This window comes from Microcaecilia unicolor, chromosome 7 (genome assembly GCF_901765095.1).
Source record: "Microcaecilia unicolor chromosome 7, aMicUni1.1, whole genome shotgun sequence".
Lineage (NCBI taxonomy): Eukaryota > Metazoa > Chordata > Amphibia > Gymnophiona > Siphonopidae > Microcaecilia > Microcaecilia unicolor.
The window spans coordinates 278,947,461-278,972,175 of record NC_044037.1 but is presented as its reverse complement, the minus strand read 5'-3'; the positions used below and the strand labels follow the sequence as shown (position 1 = coordinate 278,972,175).

Below are 24,715 nucleotides of genomic sequence, written 5' to 3'. Positions count from 1 at the left end.
CAATCACAGGCGAATCCACCTCACCACAACTTGAAATTGCATCGACTAGAATCAACCATCCAAGCCTAACAGGACACCTCAGCACAATCCTATTCTACAGACCACCAGGAAAATGGCAAGACGCCCAAACACAACTCGTGGATTTCATCTCGAATACCTGCGTATCAGCCTCAAACATCCTCATACTAGGCGACATCAACTTACACCTAGAAGTTGACACCTTACCAAATACACGAGAATTCAAAGAATTCCTAAAACTCTGGGATCTGCAAACACCTAACATACAACCAACTCACGAAAAAGGACACACACTAGATATCATAACGAATAGATTCGAACCGGACTCATCTATCATACTCGCTAACGTAACATGGACACCCACATTATGGTCAGACCACCATAAAGCAAATGTCACTCTTTACTGGCGAAAAACACAACTAAACACAAACACCAAACATAAACGAACAACCTACACCACGAGAGGAAAAATAGACCCCACAACATTCTGGCAACAGATCTACCAGAACGAATGGACTACAAACGCAGACACCACCCAATTCCTCCAAGAATGGGACAATATAAGTACAAGAACACTAGACAAAATTGCCCCAGTCCAAACAAGAACATCACATAGGAAAAATGCAAATCCATGGTTCACCGAAGAGCTGAAAAAACTAAAAACACAAGTCAGGAGACTAGAACGAGCTTGGAACAAAAAAAGAGACGAACAAACACGAAACGACTGGAAACTACTCCGAAGAAAATACAAATATACCATAAAACAAACAAAAAGACTACACTACAAAACACTAATAGGACCAAACTACAAAGACACACATAAACTCTTCAACCTCGTGAACAAACTGTTAGACACCACACCAGTTACAACCAACGACAAAGATACACCAAGTGTTGACAACCTTGCGACATACTTCAAGGAGAAAATTATACTACTACGACACAAAATACCCGCCAGCCCAACAGAATACACCACTCTTCTAGACTGTCTAGATCCAGAAGAAGGAACACACCCAGCAGACAGAACCTGGACCGAATTTGAACCACTGTCAGAAGACCTCATCTCGATAACTCTCAAAAGATATGCCAAATCCAACTGCAAACTAGACATATGCCCAAATAGCCTCATGAAATCTGCTCCTCAACAATTCATACTAGACCTAACAAACCATATAAATCACATGCTACAAAATGGACTCTTCCCAAAGGAAAAAGGAAAAATCTTACTCACCCCAATTCCTAAAGATACAAAGAAAAACACGAGCGAAATAACCAACTACAGGCCAATAGCATCCATACCACTAATAACCAAGATAACTGAAGGTATGGTAACTAAACAGCTCACAAACTATCTAGACAAACACTCAATACTCCATGATGCCCAATCAGGATTCCGTTCGAATCACAGCACAGAAACAGTATTAGTCACTCTCATGACCAAATTCAAACAAATAATTGCAACTGGTAACAATATACTCCTCTTACAATTCGACATGTCAAGCGCCTTCGACATGGTTGATCATGAAATCCTACTACACATACTTGAATACTTTGGCATAGGAGGAAATGTCCTGAACTGGTTCAAGGGGTTCTTAACCATGCGCTCGTATCAAGTCACATCAAATTCAACCACGTCCAAAGCATGGACACCTGAATGTGGAGTCCCACAAGGATCGCCTCTATCACCAACTATATTCAACCTAATGATGATCCCTTTAGCCAAACTCCTATCACACCACAACCTCAACCCATACATATACGCCGACGATGTGACAATATACATCCCATTCAAACAAGATACCAAAGAAATCTCCAACGAAATCAATCAAAGTCTACACATCATGAACACATGGGCAGATGCATTCCGCCTGAAACTAAATGCAGAAAAAACCCAATGCCTGATACTCACCTCCCAATATAACACAAATGAATTCAACGCAATAAACACACCAACCCTAAACCTTCCAGTCTCAGAAACGCTAAAAATCCTTGGAGTCACCATCGACCGCCACTTAACACTCGAAACCCACGCAAACAACACAACCAAGAAGATGTTCTACTGCATGTGGAAATTGAAAAGAATAAGACCATTCTTCCCAAGATACGTCTTCCGCAGCCTAGTGCAATCCCTCGTCCTCAGCCACCTGGACTACTGCAACTCACTATACGCGGGCTGCAAAGAGCAAATACTGAGGAAACTTCAAACAGCCCAAAATACAGCAGCCAGGCTCATCTTCGGAAAACCAAGATATGAAAGGGTACAACCACTACGAGAAAAATTACATTGGCTTCCACTCAAGGAACGCGTTACTTTTAAAGTTTGTACACTAGTCCATAAGATCATCTACGGCGAAGCCCCAGCGTACATGTCTGATCTAATAGACCTACCACCCAGAAACGCTAAAAGATCATCCCGAACACACCTAAACCTCCACTTCCCCACTTGCAAAGGCATGAAATACAAGACGCTGCACGCGTCAACCTTTTCCCACAAGAGCACGCAGGCATGGAATACACTACCGCGTAACCTGAGAAGGATTGACGATCAAGCTTCCTTCCGTAAACTACTAAAGACTCACCTGTTTGAACAAACTTACGGAAAGAGCCAACTCACATAGAGTCCACACTCACTATTCATCAATGCATTTTACAACCACTTTGATCCCTCATCCCCACCCCAATCTATCACGCACTTATCCACGGAACTATGGACACCATATGTCTTTGTCTAACACTACCCTTTAGCTTCCCATTGCCCCCTTCCAATTACTTCTATGTTGATATCCCATTGTCATATTCCAAATCTGACATTTGAATGTCTCTTATACCTTTGCACAATGTAATCCATAACCAAATTGTAACAAATGTATTTCTATTATTCATATCCTATTGTAAGCCACACTGAGCCCGCAAAAAGGTGGGAAAATGTGGGATACAAATGCAATAAATAAATAAATAAATTACTAGTTGTTGTAATAAAAGCTGGTTCTTTATAAGAAGAAAAGCATCTTATTACAGTGCACTCCATTTAAGTGCACATCGGATAAGTGCATGGTCTGTTTAACTGTATGCTGTACTTCGGTCCCGTGTTTGGTGCCATCAATTTCTATGGGGACAAACTTCGGTTTAGCACACCACTGATAAGTGCAAGATTCACTTATATGCATGGTTTAAGACTGCTCTGCAGGGAAGACTCCACATAAGCTCGCACACGGAAGATGGAAGCCGATTGGTGCGTGACAACCAACGAGATTTCAAATTTACTGCCCCTTTAACTGCCACAGGCAGAATAAGTGAAAGAATGTTGTTAGAGTGTACACTGGGGTCGTCGTCGTCGTCACGGCGGAACTGTAAGACTTTAACACTGGCTGAACGAATAGAAGTTCTTAAAAAATTAGAAAACAAACAAAGTCAAGCATCTATTGCTAAAGAATATGGTGTCAATCCCAGTCAAATTTCACATGTCTTGAAGCAGAAAGACCAGCTTCTGGAAGACTGGCAAAACAATACAAATCCACAACGGAAATGAAAACGGGCGGGAAAAGCTGAGGAGGTAGAAAATGCTCTTCTTCGGTGGTTTTCTCGAGCCAGGAGCAGACAGTTTCCTGTCAGTGGTCCAATGCTTATGGAGAAAGCTAACCAACTAGTTGAAAGTCTAGGACTAACTGAATTCAAAGCAACTGTTAGATGGTTGGAAAGGTGGAAGGAGAGGAACAACATAAAATTCAAGAAACAGCATGGTGAGAAGGAAGACGCTGATGACTTTGGTGCTGAAAATTGGGTTGTTTCAGTTCTTCCTACCATCTTGAACAAGTTTGCACCTCGTGACATTTTCAATGCTAATGAAAATGGTATCTACTGGTGAGCAATTCCTGATGGAACACTTGCATTCAAACATGCCGAAACTACTGGAGGTAAAACATCAAAGGACCGACTGACGATCCTCCTTTGCTGCAATATGGATGGGAGTGAGAAGTTGGAACCACTCGTCATTGGAAAGAGCAAACAGCCCCATTACTTCAAGAATGTTAAGCGACTTCCTGTGTCATACGAGGCTAACGCAAATTCATGGATGACTGGGGAAATTTGGAAGCAGTGGCTAAAGAAGTTAGACACTAGAATGCGGGCACAAAAGCGTCAGATTTTGTTGCTTTGTGATAATTGTGCTGCACACAGGGATGTTGTCAGGCTGTCTAACGTCAAGGTGGTCTTCCTGCCACCAAACACTACCTCTCTGATCCAACCTATGGATCAGGGCATAATAGCCAATTTCAAACAACATTATTGGGCTCTTGTGCTACGTCGTCTGATGAGCATTATGGATGACCAGACTGGCAAGGATAAATGTGCTGTTGAACTGGCTCGTAATCTACTGCTACTACTACTACTATTTAGCATTTCAGTAATCGATCACTGTTGGATTTCCTACATATACAGAAAGAAGCTGGAATCATGTTACACAGGCAACCATTGTGAACTGCTACAAGCGGGCAAGCTTTGTTAAGGATGTGAAGAGGGACGAAACAGTTGTAGCTGTTGCAAACACGTCAGATGAACAGGTTATTGACATCCCAGCCAGTGTTACTGAAGAGGAGTTCCATCGCTAAGTAGCTGTTAATTACGATCTACAAACAGCTGAAGACAGCACTGATGTTGAGATATGCGCCTACACGCAGGCAACTACAGCTGTTGATGGAACAGATGACGAAATGAGCAGAGGCACATGCTGACAAAATTCAACAATCTCCTCCTGTCACTTTTGCAAGAGCGCTGGAGAGTCTCAACACCGTGCGGGCCTATCTGGAGGCCACTGGATGTCAGTGCTATGACAGTTTTTACTGTCTGGCAGACATAGTCTATGGAACTCACAGACCCAAAAGTGTACAGAGGACTATGACTGATTACTTCAAGTAAGCCTAACATCAGTTAATGGAGACTGTATACTGTACATATAATAAACAGTACTGTACATATATTTATCAGATGTCAAGCTTCTTTGGGTCACAACGGTTAAGTGCATGCTCTGTTTAACTGCATGCATTTCTTTGGTCCCAGACCTTTGCATTTAAACGGATTGCACTGTATTCACATTTCTTTAGTATGTTTTAAGATGCATCTGCAAGATGAAGGTTACCCTCTTTCCCAACTATCATTTTAAATTGGCATGCTATAATTTTTTAGTGAATAGCAAGCATAATTTAAAAAGGTTTACTCTAATTTGTTTTGTCAAACTTCAGCTGTAGAGGAGGAGTCATCTTTTTTGGAGAAACAGCTCGACGATGTGTTTTCCATGTGCCTGTTTTTTTCTTCCAGATTTCATTAATAATTAACTGCTTTGCAGGATTTTGTGTCATAAAAATCCAGCAATAAAACTTCCATATGTAACAACTATGCACCAATGTTTGCAAACTCTTTGCAAAAGGGCTCTATGTGCAACCCCCCCCCCCCCCCCAAAAAAAAAAAAAAAAAACCTTAAAAGCCCAAAATATCAGGATTTTTGCAGGTTCAAGGCTAATTTGCACATTTTAACATACATAGGACAGTGTGAAAAATCTGCATCTCAGCACCAGCCTTCAAGTGAAAAAGACATCCCGGCTGGTGTTCAGCGTTATTTAACCTGCCAGGAACAGGAAAAAATCCCAAATTGTTTCAAATAAATTCTCACAGTATCAGATCCTTTCCCTGATTCCAGCTGAGCTGGAAATATAAAGGAACAGATGAGGAAAACTGCTGGATCAAAGAATATTTATATTGGAGTAAATTCCAGAGCGGGGGGGGGGGGCACTCCTGAGAAGGCTCACGGAGAATCACCCCACAGTGGCGGCCCTACCTTTAGGTCACCTGAGGCAGGGGACTCAGGTGGCACTCTTTTGGAGAAGTATCCACTCCCACGCCCCCTGCGCTCTGGCATCACCCCCTGCCCTTCCTTCCTCGAATTCACCTTTTTTTTGTGGCTTTCCAAAAGTCAGGGTGGCAGTGGTTTCCATTCTCTGCCCTGCCGCCGACCCCTTCTCTCTTATTGCCCGCCACCTCTCTGATGTACTTCCTGTTTCCTCGGAGGCAGGGAAAGCAGCAATAGAGAGAGAGGACTGGGGCCAGCGGCAATGTAGCATATGGAAACTGCTGCCGTCCCAACTTTTGAAAGCCACAAAAAAGGTACATTCATGGAATGAAGGAAGGGGGAGATGTCAGACTGGGGAGTGGAGTGGACCCAAGCTGAGCTGAGGCGGCAGACCATCCCCTTGCCTCAGGCTGACTGCCACTGCACCCCCATTTCAGATTATTCCCACCATCTCATTTTCTAATGGCAACATACCTGAGGTCTTTGGTGGAGATGTGGCTGTACTGATCATTGCAGAAGTCGATCCTGTATGAAAAGAAAAGTATCTTAGCAGTCACGTTTTTTTCACTGCTTTTAAAAATGTGCCTGTTAAGTTACGTTATCTTATCAGTGTATAACATTCATATAGTAGAATTGGAAAAGGTGCAGTGAAGGGCGACTAAAATGATAGCGGGGATGGGACGACTTCCCTATGAAGAAAGACTAAGGAGGCTAGAGCTATTCAGCTTGGAGAAGAGACGGCCGAGGGGAGACATGATAGAGGTATATAAAATAATGAGTGGAATGGAACAGGTGGATGTGAAGCGTCTGTTCACACTTTCCAAAAATACTAGGACTAGGGGGCATGCGATGAAACTACAGTGTAGTAAATTTAAAACAAATCAGAGAAAATTTTTCTTCACCCAACGTGTAATTAAACTCTGGAATTCGTTGCCGGAGAAAGTGGTGAAGGCGGTTAGCTTAGCAGAGTTTAAAAAGGGGTTGGACGGTTTCCTAAAGGACAAGTCCATAAACCGCTACTAAACGGACTTGGAAAACTCCAAAATTCCAGGAATAACATGTATAGAATGTTTGTACGTTTGGGAAGCTTGCCAGGTGCCCTTGGCCTGGATTGGCCGCTGTCGTGGACAGGATGCTGGGCTCGATGGACCCTTGGTCTTTTCCCAGTGTGGCATTACTTATGTACTTATGTCCTCTACTTGGCTCACTTTTATTACATAGAGCAGTGATTTAACCTATTGTGATGTCATAGTGGCTCATTCCACCAATAAGAGCCAACCTCATTAGTGATGTCACAATGGCTTGATTGTATAGAATGTTTGTACGTTTGGGAAGCTTGCCAGGTGCCCTTGGCCTGGATTGGCCGCTGTCGTGGACAGGATGCTGGGCTCGATGGACCCTTGGTCTTTTCCCAGTGTGGCATTACTTATGTACTTATGTCCTCTACTTGGCTCACTTTTATTACATAGAGCAGTGATTTAACCTATTGTGATGTCATAGTGGCTCATTCCACCAATAAGAGCCAACCTCATTAGTGATGTCACAATGGCTTGATTGTATAGAATGTTTGTACGTTTGGGAAGCTTGCCAGGTGCCCTTGGCCTGGATTGGCCGCTGTCGTGGACAGGATGCTGGGCTCAATGGACCCTTGGTCTTTTCCCAGTATGGCATTACTTATGTACTTATATCTACTTTATAGAATTACCCCCAGTCTGCTTTGTCCCTTGCTTGAGATCCCATCTTAGACTATTCCCACCATCTCATTTTCTAACGGCAACATACCTGAGATGGTTGTTTGAGATGTGGCTGTACTGATCATTGCAGAAGTCGATCCTGTATGAAAAGAAAAGTATCTTAGCAGTCACGTTTTTTTTTACTGCTTTTATAAATGTGCCTGTTAAGTTACGTTATCTTATCAGTGTGTAAACATTCTTCTCCGAGGACAAGCAGGCTGGACATCATCACGCATGGGTCGTCATCCGCGATGGCCCAGGAGCTCCGGACTTAAAAGAAAAACTTTTAAAAGCTTCTGGAAGCGACGAGATGGGCACGGGGACAACGCACTGCGCATGCGCGAGTGACTTCCCACCCGCAACACCCGCGCGCTTCCCTCAGTTCTTTCTTTTCCGCTTCGTGAGAGAGGGTTTGTTTTCAAGTGCTCCTTGTGTTTTTCGGCCCAGGAGACTTTTTGTCGCGTTTATGCGCTCCAGTTTTTGCCTTTTTTCATTTTGTTTAAAAAAAAAAGAGGTTCCTTAATCTTTCCTAGGTTTTCCCCCTCTTTCTAAGTTTCCTTTCTTTTCCGTCACTTTTAGGCCGCTCGGTCACGTTTCTTTTTCCCTGTTTTGTGCCTTTTTCAGTGGCACCATCGAGTCGTTTGATTTTTCGACCACTATTTTTCCTCCCATGTCATCGAGGACTCCCAGCAGCTTCAAGCGCTGTTCCCGCTGCAACCGGACCATCTCGTCAACCAACCCTCACGCTTGGTGTCTCCAGTGCCTGGGCCCGACCATTTACCAGCTTCCTGTAAGCTCTGTAAATTAATGAAAAAGAGGACCCAGGTGGCTCGAGAGGCTCAGCGCGAGAAGCTCTTTTCAGATCGGTCCGGTCCTTCGACGTCGGCATCAACATCAGTACCGAGGTCGGCGGCATCGACATCGACGTCGAGGGAAGCGGCATCGAGAGGTCAGGTAATGGCTGCGAGAGACCAATTCGAGCTGGGAGCAGTGTGGCATCGAGTGGGTCTCCACCCGTCTTGAGGCCTACTGCTATGCAGGCCCCCTGGGACCGCCCTGAGTCGGACCTGGCCCGAGGAGGTGTAAGGATTCCACGTCCTCCCCATCGGTACCGAGGAGTGTCGATGACAGGCGTCGGGCGAAGGCTAAGAAGCATCGCCATCGATCTCCTTCCCGTCATGGTACTGAGAGCTCCGGGGAGCCGAGGGATGCGGCACCCAAGAAGCGTCGGCGCCAGGAGGACCACTCACCCTCCATTCAGGAAGTGCCGATGCGTCGGTCGTCTGGCAGCCAGGTACCGGCTCTCGAACCTCTTCAGACTCTGGCACCGACTCCTGCACCGGCCCCACAGCTTGTTCCGATGGCAGCCCTCGATGAGTGTCTCCGGGCCATGCTTCCAGGCCTTCTGGAAGGGATAATGCGTCCATCTGCCTTGGTACCGGAGGTGCTTGCGCCTCGGGTATCCACTGCTGAGATGGCGTCTGGCCCATCTCCTGTGCGGAGGTCTCCGCCCTCGGTACCGCTTGCGGTGCCTGAGTCGGTTGCCACCCGGGTTGACTCTCCCTCGACGTCGGTGGAGGAAGCTTCGCCGGAGTCCAGGCAAGGGTCCACTTCTCGACGCCCTTCACGAGGACATTGATCCTCGAGGTCGAGGCAGGCTCGGATTTGGACTGCTCTTCGTGAGCTATTGTCCGATACCGAAGAGGAGCACTCATGGGGAGAGGAGGAAGACCCCGGATATTTTTCAGAGGAAGATTCTCAGGGGCTTCCATCTGATCCCACTCCACCTATTGAGGTTAGACAATCTCCACCTGAGTGTCTCTCCTTTTCATCTTTTGTGCGGGAAATGTCTAGGGACATTCCATTTCCCATGGAGGCTGTGGATGAGCCCAGGGCCGAGATGTTCGAGGTCCTGGATTATCCTACTCCACCAAAAGAGGTTGCAACGGCCCCCTTGCACAATAAACTCCGGGAAGTGATGTTGCGAAATTGGTCTTGACCTCTATCTAATTCAGTTGTCAACAAGAAGTCCAAGTCCCAGTACAGAGTTCATGGTGAGCCTGTGATGGTGAAGGCCCAACCTCCTCACGATTCCATGGTGGTGGACTCTGCTCTCACAAGATCCAAGAGTACTAGGGACTATGCCTCGGCGCCCCCGGGCAGAGAGTCTAGAACCTTGGATTCTTTTGGGAGGCATACGTATCAGGCTGGAATGCTCACGGCCAAGATTCAAACGTACCAGCTGTACACCTTCTCAGCGCCAATGCGGTCAAGCCCGTTCCACCAGGGCAAGAAGGTCTGGGATTCTATTCCAGGTACTTTCTTGTACAGAAAAAGACAGGGGGGATGCGTCCCATCCTAGACCTAAGGGCCCTGAACAAATATCTGGTCCGAGAAAAGTTCAGGATGCTTTCCCTGGGCACCCTTCTTCCCATGATTCAGGAAAACGATTGGCTATGCTCTCTGGACTTAAAGGATGCCTATACTCACATCTCGGTGCTTCCAGATCACAGGCAATACCTCCGATTTTGCCTGGGAACTCAGCATTTTCAGTACTGTGTACTGCCCTTTGGTCTCGCTTCTGCGCCCAGAGTGTTCACAAAGTGCTTGACAGTTGTTGCAGCATTGCTACACAGACTGGGAGTGCATGTGTTCCCTTATCTCGACGATTGGCTGGTGAAGAACACCTCGGAGGCAGGGGCTCTACGATCCATGCAGATTACTATTCAACTGCTCGAACTACTGGGGTTTGTCATCAACTATCCCAAGTCCTGTCTGATTCCCGTGCAGAAATTGGAACACACAGACGTCGCGAGCTTATCTTCCCCAGGCATGGGCGGACAACCTTCTGGCCCTCGTGTCCTCAGCTCGAGCATCCCAACAGATCACAGCTCGGCAGATGTTGAGACTTCTGGGCCACATGGCCTCCACAGTTCATGTGACCCCCATGGCACGTCTATACATGAGATCAGCTCAGTGGACCACAGCATCCCAGTGGTGTCAGGCTACGGGGGATCTAGAGGATGTCATCCATCTTTCCACCGCATTTTGCAATTCCCTTCACTGGTGGACCATTCGTTCCAATCTGACCTTGGGACGCCAATTCCAAATTCCTCAGCCGCAAAAAGTGCTGACAACGGATGCATCCCTTCTGGGGTGGGAAGCTCATGTGGATGGGCTCCACACTCAAGGAGTTTGGTCCTTCCAGGAAACGCATCTTCAGATCAACCCCTTGGAATTGTGAGCGATCTGGAATGCCCTAAACACTTTCAGAGATCGGCTGTCCAACCAAATTATCCTAATTCAGACAGACAATCAGGTTGCTATGTATTACACAAACAAGCAGGGGGGCATCGGATCTTGCCCTCTGTGTCAGGAAGCCGTCAGAATGTGGCTTTGGGCGAGTCAGCATGGCATGCTTCTCCAGGCCACATATCTGGCAGGTGTAAACAACGGCCTGGCCGACAGGTTGAGCAGGATCATGCAAACTCACGAGTGGTCTCTGAACATGGACGTTGTCCGCAAGATCTTTCAAGCATGGGGCACCTCCTCGGTGGATCTTTTTGCCACTCAGTACAATCACAAAGTTCCTCAATTCTGTTCCAGGCTTCAGGCCCACGACAGGCTAACATCAGATGCCTTTCTCCTTTATTGGGGGACGGGTCTCCTGTATGTGTATCCTCCCATTCCTTTAGTGGGGAAGACTCTGCTGAAACTCAGGCAAGACCGTGGAACCATGATTCTGATAGCACCTTTCTGGCCTCAGATTTGGTTCCCTCTTCTTCTGGACTTGTCCTCCGAAGAACTGTGGAGATTGGACTGTTTTCCGACCCTCATCACTCAGAACGAGGGGTCGCTTCTACATCCCAACCTCCAGTCTCTGGCTCTCACGGCCTGGATGTTGAGAGCTTAGAAGTTGCCTCTTTAGGCCACTCAGAGGGTGCCTCCCGAGTCTTGCTTGCTTCCAGGAAAGATTCCACGAAAAGGAGTTATGGTTTTAAATGAAGGAGGTTTGCTGTTTGGTGTGACAGCAAGGCCCTAGACCCTTTCTGTTGTCCTACACGGACCCTGCTTGAGTACCTTCTACACTTATCGGAGTCTGGTCTTAAGACTAACTCATAAGAGTTCACCTTAGTGCAATCAGTGCTTATCATCACAGTGTAGAAGATCAGCCTATCTCTGGACAGCCTTTAGTTGTTCATTTTATGAGAGGTTTGCTTTTGTCAAAGCCCCCTGTCAAACCTCCACCAGTGTCATGGGATCTCAATGTCATTCTCAACCAGCTGATGAAACCTCCTTTCGAGCCACTGAATTCCTGCCATCTGAAGTACTTGACCTGGAAGGTCATTTTCTTGGTGGCTGTAACTTCAGCTCGTAGTCAGTGAACTCCAAGCCCTGGTAGTTCATGCTCCCTACATTAAATTTCATCATAACAGGGTAGTCCTCCGCACTCATCCTAAGTTCCTGCTGAAGGTGGTGTCGGAGTTCCATTTGAACCAGTCAATTGTCTTGCCAACATTCTTTCCCCATCCACATACCCACCCTGGTGAGGATAAGTTGCATACCTTGGACTGTAAGAGAGCATTGGCCTTTTACGTGGAGTGGACGAAGCCCTATAGTCAGTCCGCCCAGTTGTTTGTTTCTTTTGATCCCAACAGGATGGGGGTTGCCATCGGAAAACGCACAATCTCCAATTGGCTAGCAGATTGCATTTCCTTCACTTGCGCCCAAGCTGGGTTGACTTTGGAGGGCCATGTCACGGCTCATAATGTCAGAGCCATGGCTGCGTCAGTGGCTCATCTAAAGTCAGGGTCTATTGAAGAGATTTGCAAGGCTGCAACGTGGTCATCAGTCCACACATTCACATCTCACTACTGCCTACAGCAGGATACCTGACGTGACAGTCGGTTTGGGCAGTCGGTGTTACAGAATCTGTTTGGGGTTTAGAATCTAACTCCACCCTCCTAGGCCCATTTCTGTTCTGTTCCAGGCTGCACTGTTCACTTAGTTGTGTTTGTTTTTAGGTCAATCTCAGTTATGTCCTTGCCGTTGCGAGGCCCAATTGACCATTGATCATTGTTTTGAGTGAGCCTGGGTGCTAGGGATACCCCATGCGTGATGATGTCCAGCCTGCTTGTCCTCGGAGAAAATGAAGATACTTACCTGTAGCAGGTATTCTCCGAGGACAGCAGGCTGGACATCATCACAACCCGCCCTCCTCCCCTTTGGAGTTGTTCTTTTCTAGTTTGCTTGTTATATAACTGAGGGAAGCGCGCGGGCGTCGTGGGTGGGAAGTCACTCGTGCATGCGTGGTGCCTTGTCCCCACGCCCATCTTGTTGCTTCCAGAAGCTTTTAAAAGTTTTTCTTTTATGTCCGGAGCTCCTGGGCCGTCGCAGACGACGACCCATGCGTGATGATGTCCAGCCTGTTGTCCTCGGAGAATGCCTGCTACAGGTAAGTATCTTCATTATATCTACTTTATAGAATTACCCCCATTCTGCTTTGTCCCTTGCTTGAGATCCCATCTTAGACTATTCCCACCATCTCATTTTCTAACGGCAACATACCTGAGGTCTTTGGTGGAGATGTGGCTGTACTGATCATTGCAGAAGTCGATCCTGTATGAAAAGAAAAGTATCTTAGCTGTCACGTTTTCTTTATTGCTTTTATACCGGTCCAACTTAAATGCCTGATCTCTGGAACCCAGCAAAACTAAAGAATGTAATGGACATAACACAAATCTTCTGTTAGACGATGCCCTAATGTGGTTGTGCCACATGAACTTTATCTTACCACAACATCACATTGTATTTGTTCACACCAGAGTCTGCAAACGCCTCTCCGGTACTATGTAAGCCACATTGAGCTTACAAATAGATGGGAAAATGTGGGATACAAATGTAACAAATAAAAAAAATAATTGTGCCTGTTAAGTTACGTTATCTTATCAGTGTGTAAATCTATATTCATATCTACTTTATAGAATTACCCCAGTCTGCTTTGTCCCTTGCTTGAGATCCCATCTTAGACTATTCCCACCATCTCATTTTCTAACGGCAACATACCTGAGATGGTTGTTGGAGATGTGGCTAGGCTGATCGTTGTAGGGGTCGATTCTGTATGAAAAGAAACGTATCTTAGCAAATGTGCCTGTTAAGTTACGTTATCTAGGACAGTTTTAAAAAGTATAATAAATTGTAAAGTGCTGGATCAGACACTACCATTTTGGTCCATTCAACTATAGAATTCCCTTGATAGCAGCACTTAAGCTGACCCATTGGGACTTATAATCCCACCCACCCTCCCCACAACCCACCCACCCCAGGGTTGTCCACTCATTTATAGACAAACCAAACCTCATTAACTTTACTCCACAGTCATACACAGGCAGTCTTGCAGGCTGATACTCCAACATAGTACACCTGTTCATACCCATTTCAACCAATCAGGATGACTTTTATTCTCTGCAATAATTGTGCTGCTTTAGTTTCAAGGCCAATCATCTGGAAACTTAAAGCTTGTCCTATCTGTCTTCAGCTATCTACTTTAAAACAAGAGCTATATAAAGTAATGCAAGAATTAGATGCAATTAAAGCAACTTATAGGACTGTACAGAATCATAACTTCTCACCACTGCCTCAGAGAATAAAACCACAAAGGAACAGAAGGCTCACAGTAGGCTCAGGCAGAATTCGTCATGTGACACAGAAGCATCCACCCGCACAAGTGTTGCCACTACAAAATTCTTTTGCTCCACTACAACACTGTGATGTTCCTGAAACTAAAACTAAAATTGAAGCAGAAAAAAAAGAAAAAGCAAGGAAGAGGGAACAAAAAGAGGAGAAGGTACCCAAAGAGAAAAGACACTCACAAATCACTAAACCCAAAACACATACTAGGAAATGTAGTTGGAAAGCAATGACCACAAATGCTCACAGTATAAGCAATAAAATTCATGACCTTCAAGCCCTGATGTTGGAGAATGACTTGGACATAGTTGCAGTCACAGAGACATGGCTCAATGGTTCCCATGAATGGGATGTAAACATACCAGGCTATAATCTTTTTAGGAAGGATAAAGAGGGACGTAAAGGTGGAGGAGTAGCTCTGTATGTGAGAAATGATATCGCAGCAACTGAAATGACAGGGAAGTGGGGAAAGGAAGAAGCGATATGGATCACCTTAACAAGAGAGGATAAAACCTTGGTCCACGTGGGTGTTGTCTACAGACCCCCGACACAAATGGAGGAACTGGATAAAGATCTGATCGCTGATATTCAAAAGTTGGGGAAGAAAAGAGAGGTGCTGTTGTTGGGAGATTTTAATCTGCCGGATGTAGATTGGAAGGTTCCGTCTGCAAAATCGGAAAGAAGTAGAGAGATTGTGGATGCTTTCCAAAGTGCTCTGCTCAGACAAATGGTGAACGAACCCACGAGGGAGGGAGCCACGTTGGATCTGGTGCTCACAAATGGGGATAGTGTGTCAAATGTCCGAGTGGCTGCATACCTGGGAAACAGTGACCATCAAACGGTTTGTTTTGATGTAACGGCTCATGTGGATGGCGGCCACTCTAAACTCAAAGTCCTGGATTTCAAGCGAGCTGACTTTAACAAAATGGAAGAATACCTGAGGAAGGAGCTGATGGGCTGGGAGGACATAAGAGAAGTGGAAGGACAGTGGTCCAGGCTAAAAGAAGTAATAAACAGGGCCACAGACCTTTATGTAAGGAGAGTAAATAAAAGCAAGAGAAAAAGGAAACCGATATGGTTCTCAAAGCAAGTGGCTGAGAAAATAAAGATTAAAGAGTTAGCGTTCCAGAAATATAGAAAATCTCAAGAGGAAGAACACGGGGAGGAATACCGGATGAAACTGAAAGAAGCCAAGAGAGAGGTACGTCTGGCGAAGGCGCAAGCGGAAGAACAAATGGCTAGAAATGTAAGGAGGGGAGACAAAAACTTCTTCAGGTATATTAGTGAAAGGAGAAAGACTATAAAGGGAATTGTGAGACTAAAAGATACAACAAAACGCTATGTAGAAAATAATGAAGAAAAAGCCAATTTGCTAAATAGATACTTTTGTTCTGTTTTCACTGAAGAAAACCCTGGGGAAGGACCGAGAGGGACTGGCAAAAGTACACCTGAGAATGAGGTGGATAGAGCGCCGTTCACAGAAGAGAGTGTGTATCAACAACTTGGAAAGCTAAAGGTGGACAAAGCCATGGGGCCGGACGGGATCCACCCCAGAATACTGAGGGAGCTCAGAGAGGTTCTGGCAGGTCCTCTTAAAGACTTGTTTAATAAATCCTTGGAGACGGGAGAGGTTCCGAGGGATTGGAGAACGGCGGAGGTGGTCCCTCTTCACAAAAGTGGGGATAGGGAAGAAGCTGGAAACTACAGGCCGGTAAGCCTCACTTCGGTTATTGGAAAAGTAATGGAAGCATTGCTGAAGGAAAGGATAGTGAATTTCCTGGAAGCCAATAAGTTGCAAGATCCGAGACAACATGGTTTCACCAAAGGGAAATCGTGCCAAACGAATCTCATTGAATTCTTTGACTGGGTGACAGGAGCATTAAATCAAGGACGTGCTATGGACGTCATCTACTTAGATTTCAGCAAGGCTTTTGACACGGTTCCCCACAGGAGGCTCTTAAATAAACTAGACGGCCTGAAGATAGGACCCGAAGTGGTGAACTGGATTAGGAACTGGTTGACGGACAGACGCCAGAGGGTGGTGGTAAATGGAGTTCGCTCGGAGGAGGGAAAGGTGAGTAGTGGAGTGCCTCAGGGATCGGTGCTGGGGCCGATTCTGTTCAATATATTTGTGAGTGACATAGCCGAAGGGTTAGAAGGTAAAGTTTGCCTTTTTGCGGATGACACCAAGATTTCCAACAGAGTGGACACCCCGGAGGGAGTGGAAAACATGAAAAAAGATCTGAAGAAGCTAGAAGAATGGTCTAACGTTTGGCAATTAAAATTCAATGCGAAGAAATGCAAAGTGATGCACTTAGGGAGTAGAAATCCAAGGGAGACGTATGTGTTAGGCGGGGAGAGTCTGATAGGCACGGACGGGGAGAGGGATCTTGGGGTGATAGTATCTGAGGACCTGAAGGCGACGAAACAGTGCGACAAGGCGGTGGCCGTAGCTAGAAGATTGCTAGGCTGTATAGAGAGAGGAGTGACCAGCAGAAGAAAGGAGGTTTTAATGCCCCTGTATAAGACGTTGGTGAGGCCCCACCTGGAGTATTGTGTTCAGTTTTGGAGGCCGTATCTTGCGAAGGATGTTAAAAAAATGGAAGCGGTGCAAAGAAAAGCTACGAGGATGGTATGGGATTTACGTTCCAAGACGTATGAAGAGATGCTTGCTGACCTGAACATGTACACCCTGGAGGAAAGGAGGAACAGGGGTGACATGATACAGACGTTCAAATATTTGAATGGTATTAATCCGCAAACGAATCTTTTCCGGAGATGGGAAGGCGGTAGAACGAGAGGACATGAAATGAGATTGAAGGGGGGCAGACTCAGGAAAGATGTCAGGAAGTATTTTTTCACGGAGAGGGTGGTGAATGCTTGGAATGCCCTCCCGCAGGAGGTGGTGGAGATGAAAACGGTAAGAGTTCAAACATGCGTGGGATATGCATAGAGGAATCCTGTGCAGAAGGAATGGATCCTCAGAAGCTTAGCTGAAATTGGATGGCGGAGCAGGTGGGGGGAAGAGGGGGTGGTGGTTGGGAAGCAAGGATAGGGGAGGGCAGACTTATACGGTCTGTACCAGAGCCGGTGATGGGAGGCGGGACTGGTGGTTGGGAGGCGGGAAATACTGCTGGGCAGACTTATATGGTCTGTGCCCTGAAAAGGACAGGTACAAATTCAATTCAAGGTAAGGTATACACATATGAGTTTGTCTTGGGCAGACTGGATGGACCATGCAGGTCTTTTTCTGCCGTCATCTACTATGTTACTATGTTACTATGTTATCAGTGTGTAAACATTCATATCTACTTTATAGAATTCCCCCAGTCTGCTTTGTCCCTTGCTTGAGATCCCATTTTAGACTATTCCCACCATCTCATTTTCTAACGGCAACATACCTGAGATGGTTGTTTCAGATGTGGCTGTACTGATCATTGCAGAAGTCGATCCTGTATGAAAAGAAAAGTATCTTAGCAGTCACATTTCTTTAAAACCTCTATAAATGTATCTGGGAGAAGAATGTGATCCCCGGTTAGCCAACTGTGGATTTGATTACAAATCTGCAATAATCATGAACTCTCTTTAAACCTGTAGCACAAAGACTTGAGTAAATTCTGCAATAAAATTAGTAGATGTATATGCAAATACTATTGAAATGAAGGAATTAACTATTAGCTATTTTTGTTACATTTGTACCCCACACTTTCCCACTCATGGCAGGCTCAATGTGGCAGGCAATGGAGGGTTAAGTGACTTGCCCAGAGTGACAAGGAGCTGCCTGTGCTGGGAATTGAACTCAGTTCCTCAGGACCAAAGTCCACCACCCTAACCACTAGGCCACTCCCCCATACAGGGAGATATACTAAAGCCCTGAAGACTTAGCTGATGTCTCTTCTAAAGCTGAAAATGGGCATTTTCTTAGCATCAGCAGCAAATGAATCCAGAAACGTTTGGGTTATGAGCATCTACCAGCAGATGGAGATACAGAATGCTGAACTGAGCTGTCTTATAGGACGGAATGCTCCTTGGTGGTCAGTCAGTATTCTCTAACTCCATCAGGTGGATGTATGGTCTCTCCAAAGCTCCTGGTCTCATGTGTTAGCAGTTCCTGTTCTGAGTCTCTCAGTTCAGCAGAGATGTGGGTTGTGCGGCTGAGCCTTTAAGGGGAACACCTGGTCACCCCAGGTTCCTCCCCCACCCCGATGCCTTCTCCAGCCCTTCTCCATTCTCTTTCCTCAGACCTGCTGAGTTTGTTTATAAAACAAAAAAAAAACAGCCTACACGTGGCTCCAGAAGAGATACTGGTGCTTCCAGTATCAGGGCTAGGAGAGGTGAGGGTAGATATATACGTTTGGCGCCAAGGAGGCAGCAGGCAGGCCTTGGAAACCCCATGAGGTAAGTTTTCAGTTTTACTTCTCCTGGTGCTGCTTACTGCGGTAGAGCCGGTTTTCTTTCCCGTGTGTAGTTTGCAGCTGCTGCTCCCACTGTTCATAGTCAGCCAAAACAAACTCTCAGGTCCTGAATTCTATCATTTAATTTCATGCAATTACTTTTTAAAACTTAATTTTAATACTTTTTAAAATCTCAGGTGTCAGTGCGGGGCAGACTCAAGAAAAATGTCAGGAAGTATTTCTTCACAGAGAGAGTGGTGGATGCTTGGAATGCCCTCCCGCGGGAGGTGGTGGAAATGAAAACGGTAACAGAATTCAAACAAATGCGTGGGATAAACATAAAGGAATCCTGTTCAGAAGGAATAGATCCTCAGGAGCTTAGCCGAGAGTGGGTGGCAGAGCCGGTGGGGGGAGAGGGCTAGTGCTGGGCAGACTTATACGGTCTGTGCCAGAGCCGGTGGTGGAAGGCGGGACTGATGGTTGGGAGGAGGGAGTAGTGATGGGCAGACTTATATGGTCTGTGCCCTGAAGACGACAGGTACAAATAAAAAGTAGCACATATGAGTTTATCTTGTTGGGCAGACTGGATGGACCATGCAGGTCTTTTTCTGCCGTTATCTACTATGTTACTATGTGTCAGCATTCGCGCCATTACAACGTTACTAGGGCAACCAAACACCCATCCTCAAACACCCCCCTGTACTCCCAGCATTCTTTAGGGCACCTATAATTAAAATTGCACAACATGCACGAGCGTCGCGCATGCTCAATTTCAAACATTGCTCTAATTCGGCGATTTATATATTTCATTAATCCGACCCTTTCATGGGTCACAACAAGTTCCTCCCTTCACTTATTTAATTATGCATTTGTGGCACAGGGTTTCCCAATGCCCCGTTTTCATTTAGGAGTCATCAGGTGAAACTAGAGCGTCACTCGTACGCAATTACATCACCCGTAATGTCATCACGTTTTCCCCAACGTTGCGACCTCATCTTTTCCCTTATCCCAGCTCCTACATGTCCCAGGGAGCTCAGGGTTTTTCCTTCATGCTTGCCTTGTTACTGACTCACCAGGGGCAGTCCCGGAATGATGCAGATCACGGCGAAATCGCGATCCCATGACGGACCCGCCCCCTGGCACCAAAATGCAGCCCAAACTCCCCACAGCTTCCTGCTAGGTAAATAAAATAAAACAAAATATTTTTTTCAACTTGTTACAGGTTGTTCATGCGCCACCACTTTCAGGGGGACCAATTGTGGCAGCCAGTCTCTGCCCCACTGCAGCATGTCTTGGGAGGCCTTGAGCTGCTAAGGGGAGCTTGGTGTTTCCTCTGTGTGGTGGGTGCATCGTGCAGCACAGTTGCCTGTATTTAGCTACATAGGATCTTCTTGGGCTTCTTCGATCTCTGTGACCCCCTCATATGGCGGGTCCTAGGCAGCCACCTTCTGCTCTTTTGGGGCTCAAGGCAGTGCCAGAGGTCATTTTGGCTCAGTGGCTTCATGACAGCTTTGTTGTCTACTCACAGGGATGTAGCCAGACCTCGGCGGGAGGGGGGGGGGGGCAGAGCCCAAGGTGGGGGGCACTGTTTAGCTGCTTCCCCCACTGATGACCTCCTCTGCCACTTTGAACCCCCCCCCCCCCCACTGCCAAAACCCTCCCCCGTCGCCACCAGGTACCTTGTTTGCTGGCAGGGGTCCCCAACCCCCGCCAGCCGAAGACTCTTCTTCAGCGCTGGTTGACTCTGGCGCCTTCAATGTAAGATGGATCTGTTTCAAACTCCTGACGCCCTGCACCATGCACGTCCTGTATGCAGGACGTAAGGCGTCAGAAACGGATCATCACACAGCGAAGGCGCCGGAGTCGACCGGCGCTGAAGAAGACTCTTCGGCTGGCAGGGGTTGGGAACCCCCGCCAGCAAACAAGGTACCTGATGTGGCGGTGGCAGGACGGGCGGGCGGCAGCAGCTGGGGGGGGGGGTCAAATGTAGAGGGGGCCAGGGCTTAATCTGTGGAGGCCCATGCCCCGTGGCCCCACGTAGCTATGCCCCTCTACTGGCCCCTCTACTCACCCAGGAACATTCCTCAGGTGGAGGTCTAGTTTGAGGCATGTCTTATGGTGCTAGGACTCATGTTGGCAGGAATCGCGCCACCTGTCAGGGCTTTGTGGTAGTAGCAGATTCCATTCAGACCCACTGATTGTGGCATGTTTAGCTTTTGACTGTTGTGCGAGGGTGCTTTTCCTGTGTTTCTGGTCTCATCTGGGCACTGTATCCTGTGTGTCCCGTGGGTTCAGCCCTTCCTGTCATTGGAGGGCCCTGGTGCCCCCTCAGTTCTTGTCTGCAGGCATTTCTTTTTACAAAAAAAACCCCACCATCCAGTCTGGAGGTTATCCTGTTCTTTTGTGGACCTGTGGCCTTTGTTTGCTTCTGTCCCAGGGAATGTAGTATGGGCTCCGGCTTAGGGTGGAGGGCTCCCTGTTTTGGGATGTATTCTTCCGCTTATCCATTCTTCTGCAGCTGATACACTGTTTGCAGGGCTCTCAGGAGCTACATGGTGGCTTTTCTCCAGGTGTTATGTTTACACTGCTTGGAGAAGTGCTCTATTTTCTTCTGGAAGGTGACTGGCTTCTCCCTGATGTTCTCAGGTTCAGGTCTGGTGTGTGCATGTTATTGGACACTGTGAACATCAGCTCTATTTCAAATAGGGCATCTTTCCTTCCCGCTCTCATTTTATTTGCTCTGATATGCATTTCGTCCATGGCAGGGGTTGCTGCATGATGCTGCTGTGCTAAGAGTTGAATGGTTGGGTTCCTCTTCGGCTCGGCTCGCTGGTATTGCCTCTGCCACAGGCCAGCTCTCTTGCATACAACTCCAGCCATCTCGGTATCAGCAGTGCCACTAACTAGCTGGAGGTCATAGTGTCTGTAGATGCTTCTATTGCACGTTCCTGGAGGAAGAGTTCATAGTCGGTTGTTGAGATGGACATGGGGGAAGCCACTGCTTGCCCTGGGCTTGGTAACATGGCCCAGTGCTGCTAATTGGGTTTCTGCCAGGTGCTTGTGACTTGGCTTGGCCACAGCTGGCAGCAGGATACTGGGCTAGCTGGCCCATTACTCAGACTCAATATGGCTCTTCTTTTGTTTGTTTGTTCCTCGCTTGGTCAGCTAGCAATGGTACAGAGCTTCGTCAGTGTAGGGTCCTGGCCTTGTGGTTCGAACGTATACCTCTGAACATACCTTTGGGGGTTCCTCTCCCACTTTCAACCAGCTGACGGTGGGCATGGAGTTCAGCTGTTCCTCTTTTCAGTCTCTCTGCAGCCTGCCATATTTCGTGATACTGCTTCACACAGCCATGTGCTGCTCCAACATCTCGCTCTGGCCTTCACCCACACTGGGCAGCACCAATGTGTCACCAGGTTGGGATTTTGGTGCATAGTTACAACGGCCAGTTCTTGGGTCTCTTCATGAGCCTTTGGATCTGATTTGGCATTGACCGGCGGCTGTGGCTTCAGGGTTCCTATTTCACCAGCTCCCTACTCAAGGTACACTGTTGTTTGGGGCCAAGCTGGAGCAGTTGGCTGAGCCCTGGGGCACCAAAGTCTTGGGGATTCAGATTCTTGTACTTCCCCTTTGTCTCCTCTTGGTTTTCATGAGGCCACGTGCTATGGACCAAGCATCTCTACCCTTCCAGGATCCCATTTCATCCCATCTGGCCCTTCGCCTGCTGCAGAAGAACCTCAGCCTTGTCTCCAAGGCTACTAATGTCTCCGGCACTTCCCCATGCTGGGGTCTTGGTTTGATTCTCGGATTTTGGAGTAGCAGGGCACCTCTCCAGATTCCTCGAGGAATGCTCCTTGTCTTGGCCATTGTATCCTGGAACTGCTAAGCAGGATTTTGAGCTGCTGTTTTCCCACTCTGTTACACATTTGTTTTGCTGGACCCCTCCCACCAAGTTCCAGCCCAAGATCCAGCAGTTCAGCATAGTAGGGACTGTACCGACTTGCGATGAGGGTCCGAGCAGTTCTTTATTTTCCTTTGTGGTCTAACGAAGGCTGCGTCTTTCAGCCTGGGTTTACACTTCCCAGAGTCGACGTGTTACAGATACCATGTTTTGCAATGGGTACATGCTGTTCTGTCCTAATTTTGTTCCAGCAGGGAGGGCTTTTTCTCCTCCATGGATCTCGAGGATGTGTCCCTCAACTTCCCAGTTGGCCTCCACATGTTCCTGTGGTTTGCGATCCTTGGAGGCCTTTATTCTTTCTGGCTTGGCCATTCTGCCTGTTCACATCACTGAATATGTTTTTCAAGGCCAGGTTGGTAGTGGCATCCTTTCTTCACAACGGTATATACCGTTCTGCTACAGCGTCCCCTGCCAAAGGCCCCTAGAGAGTGTGTGGTGGATTGTGTGTTGGATTTGCTGGTGGAGTTCTTTTGTCTGATGAGCAAGAGAATGTATTTGAAGCTTAGCCTTTCAGCCTATTTAGTTTGTATCTAGTGCAAAGCCTCCCTTGACTTTTGAGTTTGTGTCAAGTGTGAAGTGAATATAAAAGGCAGCTTAGTTTCACCCACAACTCTGCCTGCTATCAGGGGTGGCCTATGGGAAATGCAGGGAAATGTGGGGATAGGTGCAGGGTCTCATTTGCATAAGTAGTGGAGGAGTGGCTTAGTGGTTAGAGCACTGGTCTTCACCTCCAGAGGTGGCCGGCTCAAATCTGACTGCTGCACCCTGTGATCTTGGGCAAGTCACTTAACTCTCCATTATCTCAGGTATAAACTTGTGAGCTGGACAGGGAAATACCCAGTATAGCTGAATGTAACTCACCTTGAGTTACTACTGAAAAACGTGTAAGCAAAATCTAAATAAATAAGTCAGTAGAGATTAAAAAGGAGGGCAGCAGAACAGGCCCACATGTGAAAGACGCAATTGCTCAATAGTAGGGCAGATCCCAGATGCCTAATGGGCATATTTTACTGTTATTCATGTCTGAGCTGTTTGTTGGAGATGTGGCTTTGCTGATAATTGCTTTTATAAATGTGCCTCTTAAGTTACGTTATCTTATCAGTGTGTAAATATTCATATCTACCTTATAGAATTACCCCCATTCTGCTTTGTCCCTTGCTTGAGATCCCATCTCAGACTATTCCCACCATCTCGTTTTCTAACGGGCATAGTTTATTGTTACTCATACCTGAGCTGCTTGTTTGAGATGTGTCTAGGCTGATCGTTGTAGAGGTCAATTCTGTATGAGAAGAACAGTATTTTAGCAATCACATTTCTTGAATACCTTTATAAATGTATCTGGGAGAAGAATGTGATCCCTGGTTAGCCAACTGTGGCTTTGATTTCAAACTTGCAGTAATCAAACTCTCTTTAAACCTGTAGCACGAAGGCTTGAGTAAATTCTGCAATAAAATTAGTAGAGGCATATGCAAATACCATTGAAATGAAGGGATTAACTATTAGTTCTCCATGCAGGGAGATATGCTAGAGCCCTGAAGACTTAGCTGATGTCTCTTCTAAAGCTGAACATTTAGCTGAGTCAGAGGTGGAGTATAGGTAACTTACATAAAAGTAAACCATTTACTACATGTATATACTAGTAAAAAAAGGCCCGTTTCTGGAGCCAATGAAACGGGCGCTAGCAAGGCTTTCCTGTGGCCCCCCCCACCCGTCGTCGATGTTGTTGAATTGCTCCGCCTCCGCCCTCAACGTCATAACGTTTGACGTGAGGGCGGTGAATTGCTCCGCCTCCGCCCTCAACGTCATAACGTTTGACGCGAGGGCGGGGCCCAGACACTGTGATTTTCGAGGCTTCAGAGCTTCGAACATACAAACCTTGGCTTCAGTGATGTCAGAAGCCAATAGAACGTTGAGGGTGAGTTTTATATATATAGATATGGATGACAATTCTATAAGATGGGAGCCAACAGTTAGGTGCAAAGAGTGCACATAAATGACCAGAATACCAGTACATATGTATGTATGTGCATACATCTGTGTGTACAAAATAAGTACCTGAATATATGTAAACCGCGTT

The 24,715-nt window shown here is 46.7% G+C and overlaps 1 protein-coding gene across 7 annotated transcripts in view; it reads right to left on the bottom strand.

Annotated features, from left to right (window-relative positions):
- Positions 1 to 24,715, bottom strand: part of MUC13 (mucin 13, cell surface associated) — a 109,342-nt gene that overhangs the window by 63,709 nt on the left and 20,918 nt on the right. For 2 of the 7 annotated variants that reach the window (XM_030210529.1, XM_030210533.1), the window contains exons 3-7: positions 17,685 to 17,735; positions 13,660 to 13,710; positions 13,162 to 13,212; positions 7,643 to 7,693; positions 6,335 to 6,385 (exon numbers count right to left, since the gene is read on the bottom strand). In XM_030210529.1, the coding sequence (XP_030066389.1) occupies positions 6,335 to 6,385; positions 7,643 to 7,693; positions 13,162 to 13,212; positions 13,660 to 13,710; positions 17,685 to 17,735 (255 nt within the window). The remainder of the gene's footprint in view (positions 1 to 6,334; positions 6,386 to 7,642; positions 7,694 to 13,161; positions 13,213 to 13,659; positions 13,711 to 17,684; positions 17,736 to 24,715) is intronic. The other 5 variants (XM_030210531.1, XM_030210532.1, XM_030210530.1 and 2 more) reach the window with 5 other exon arrangements.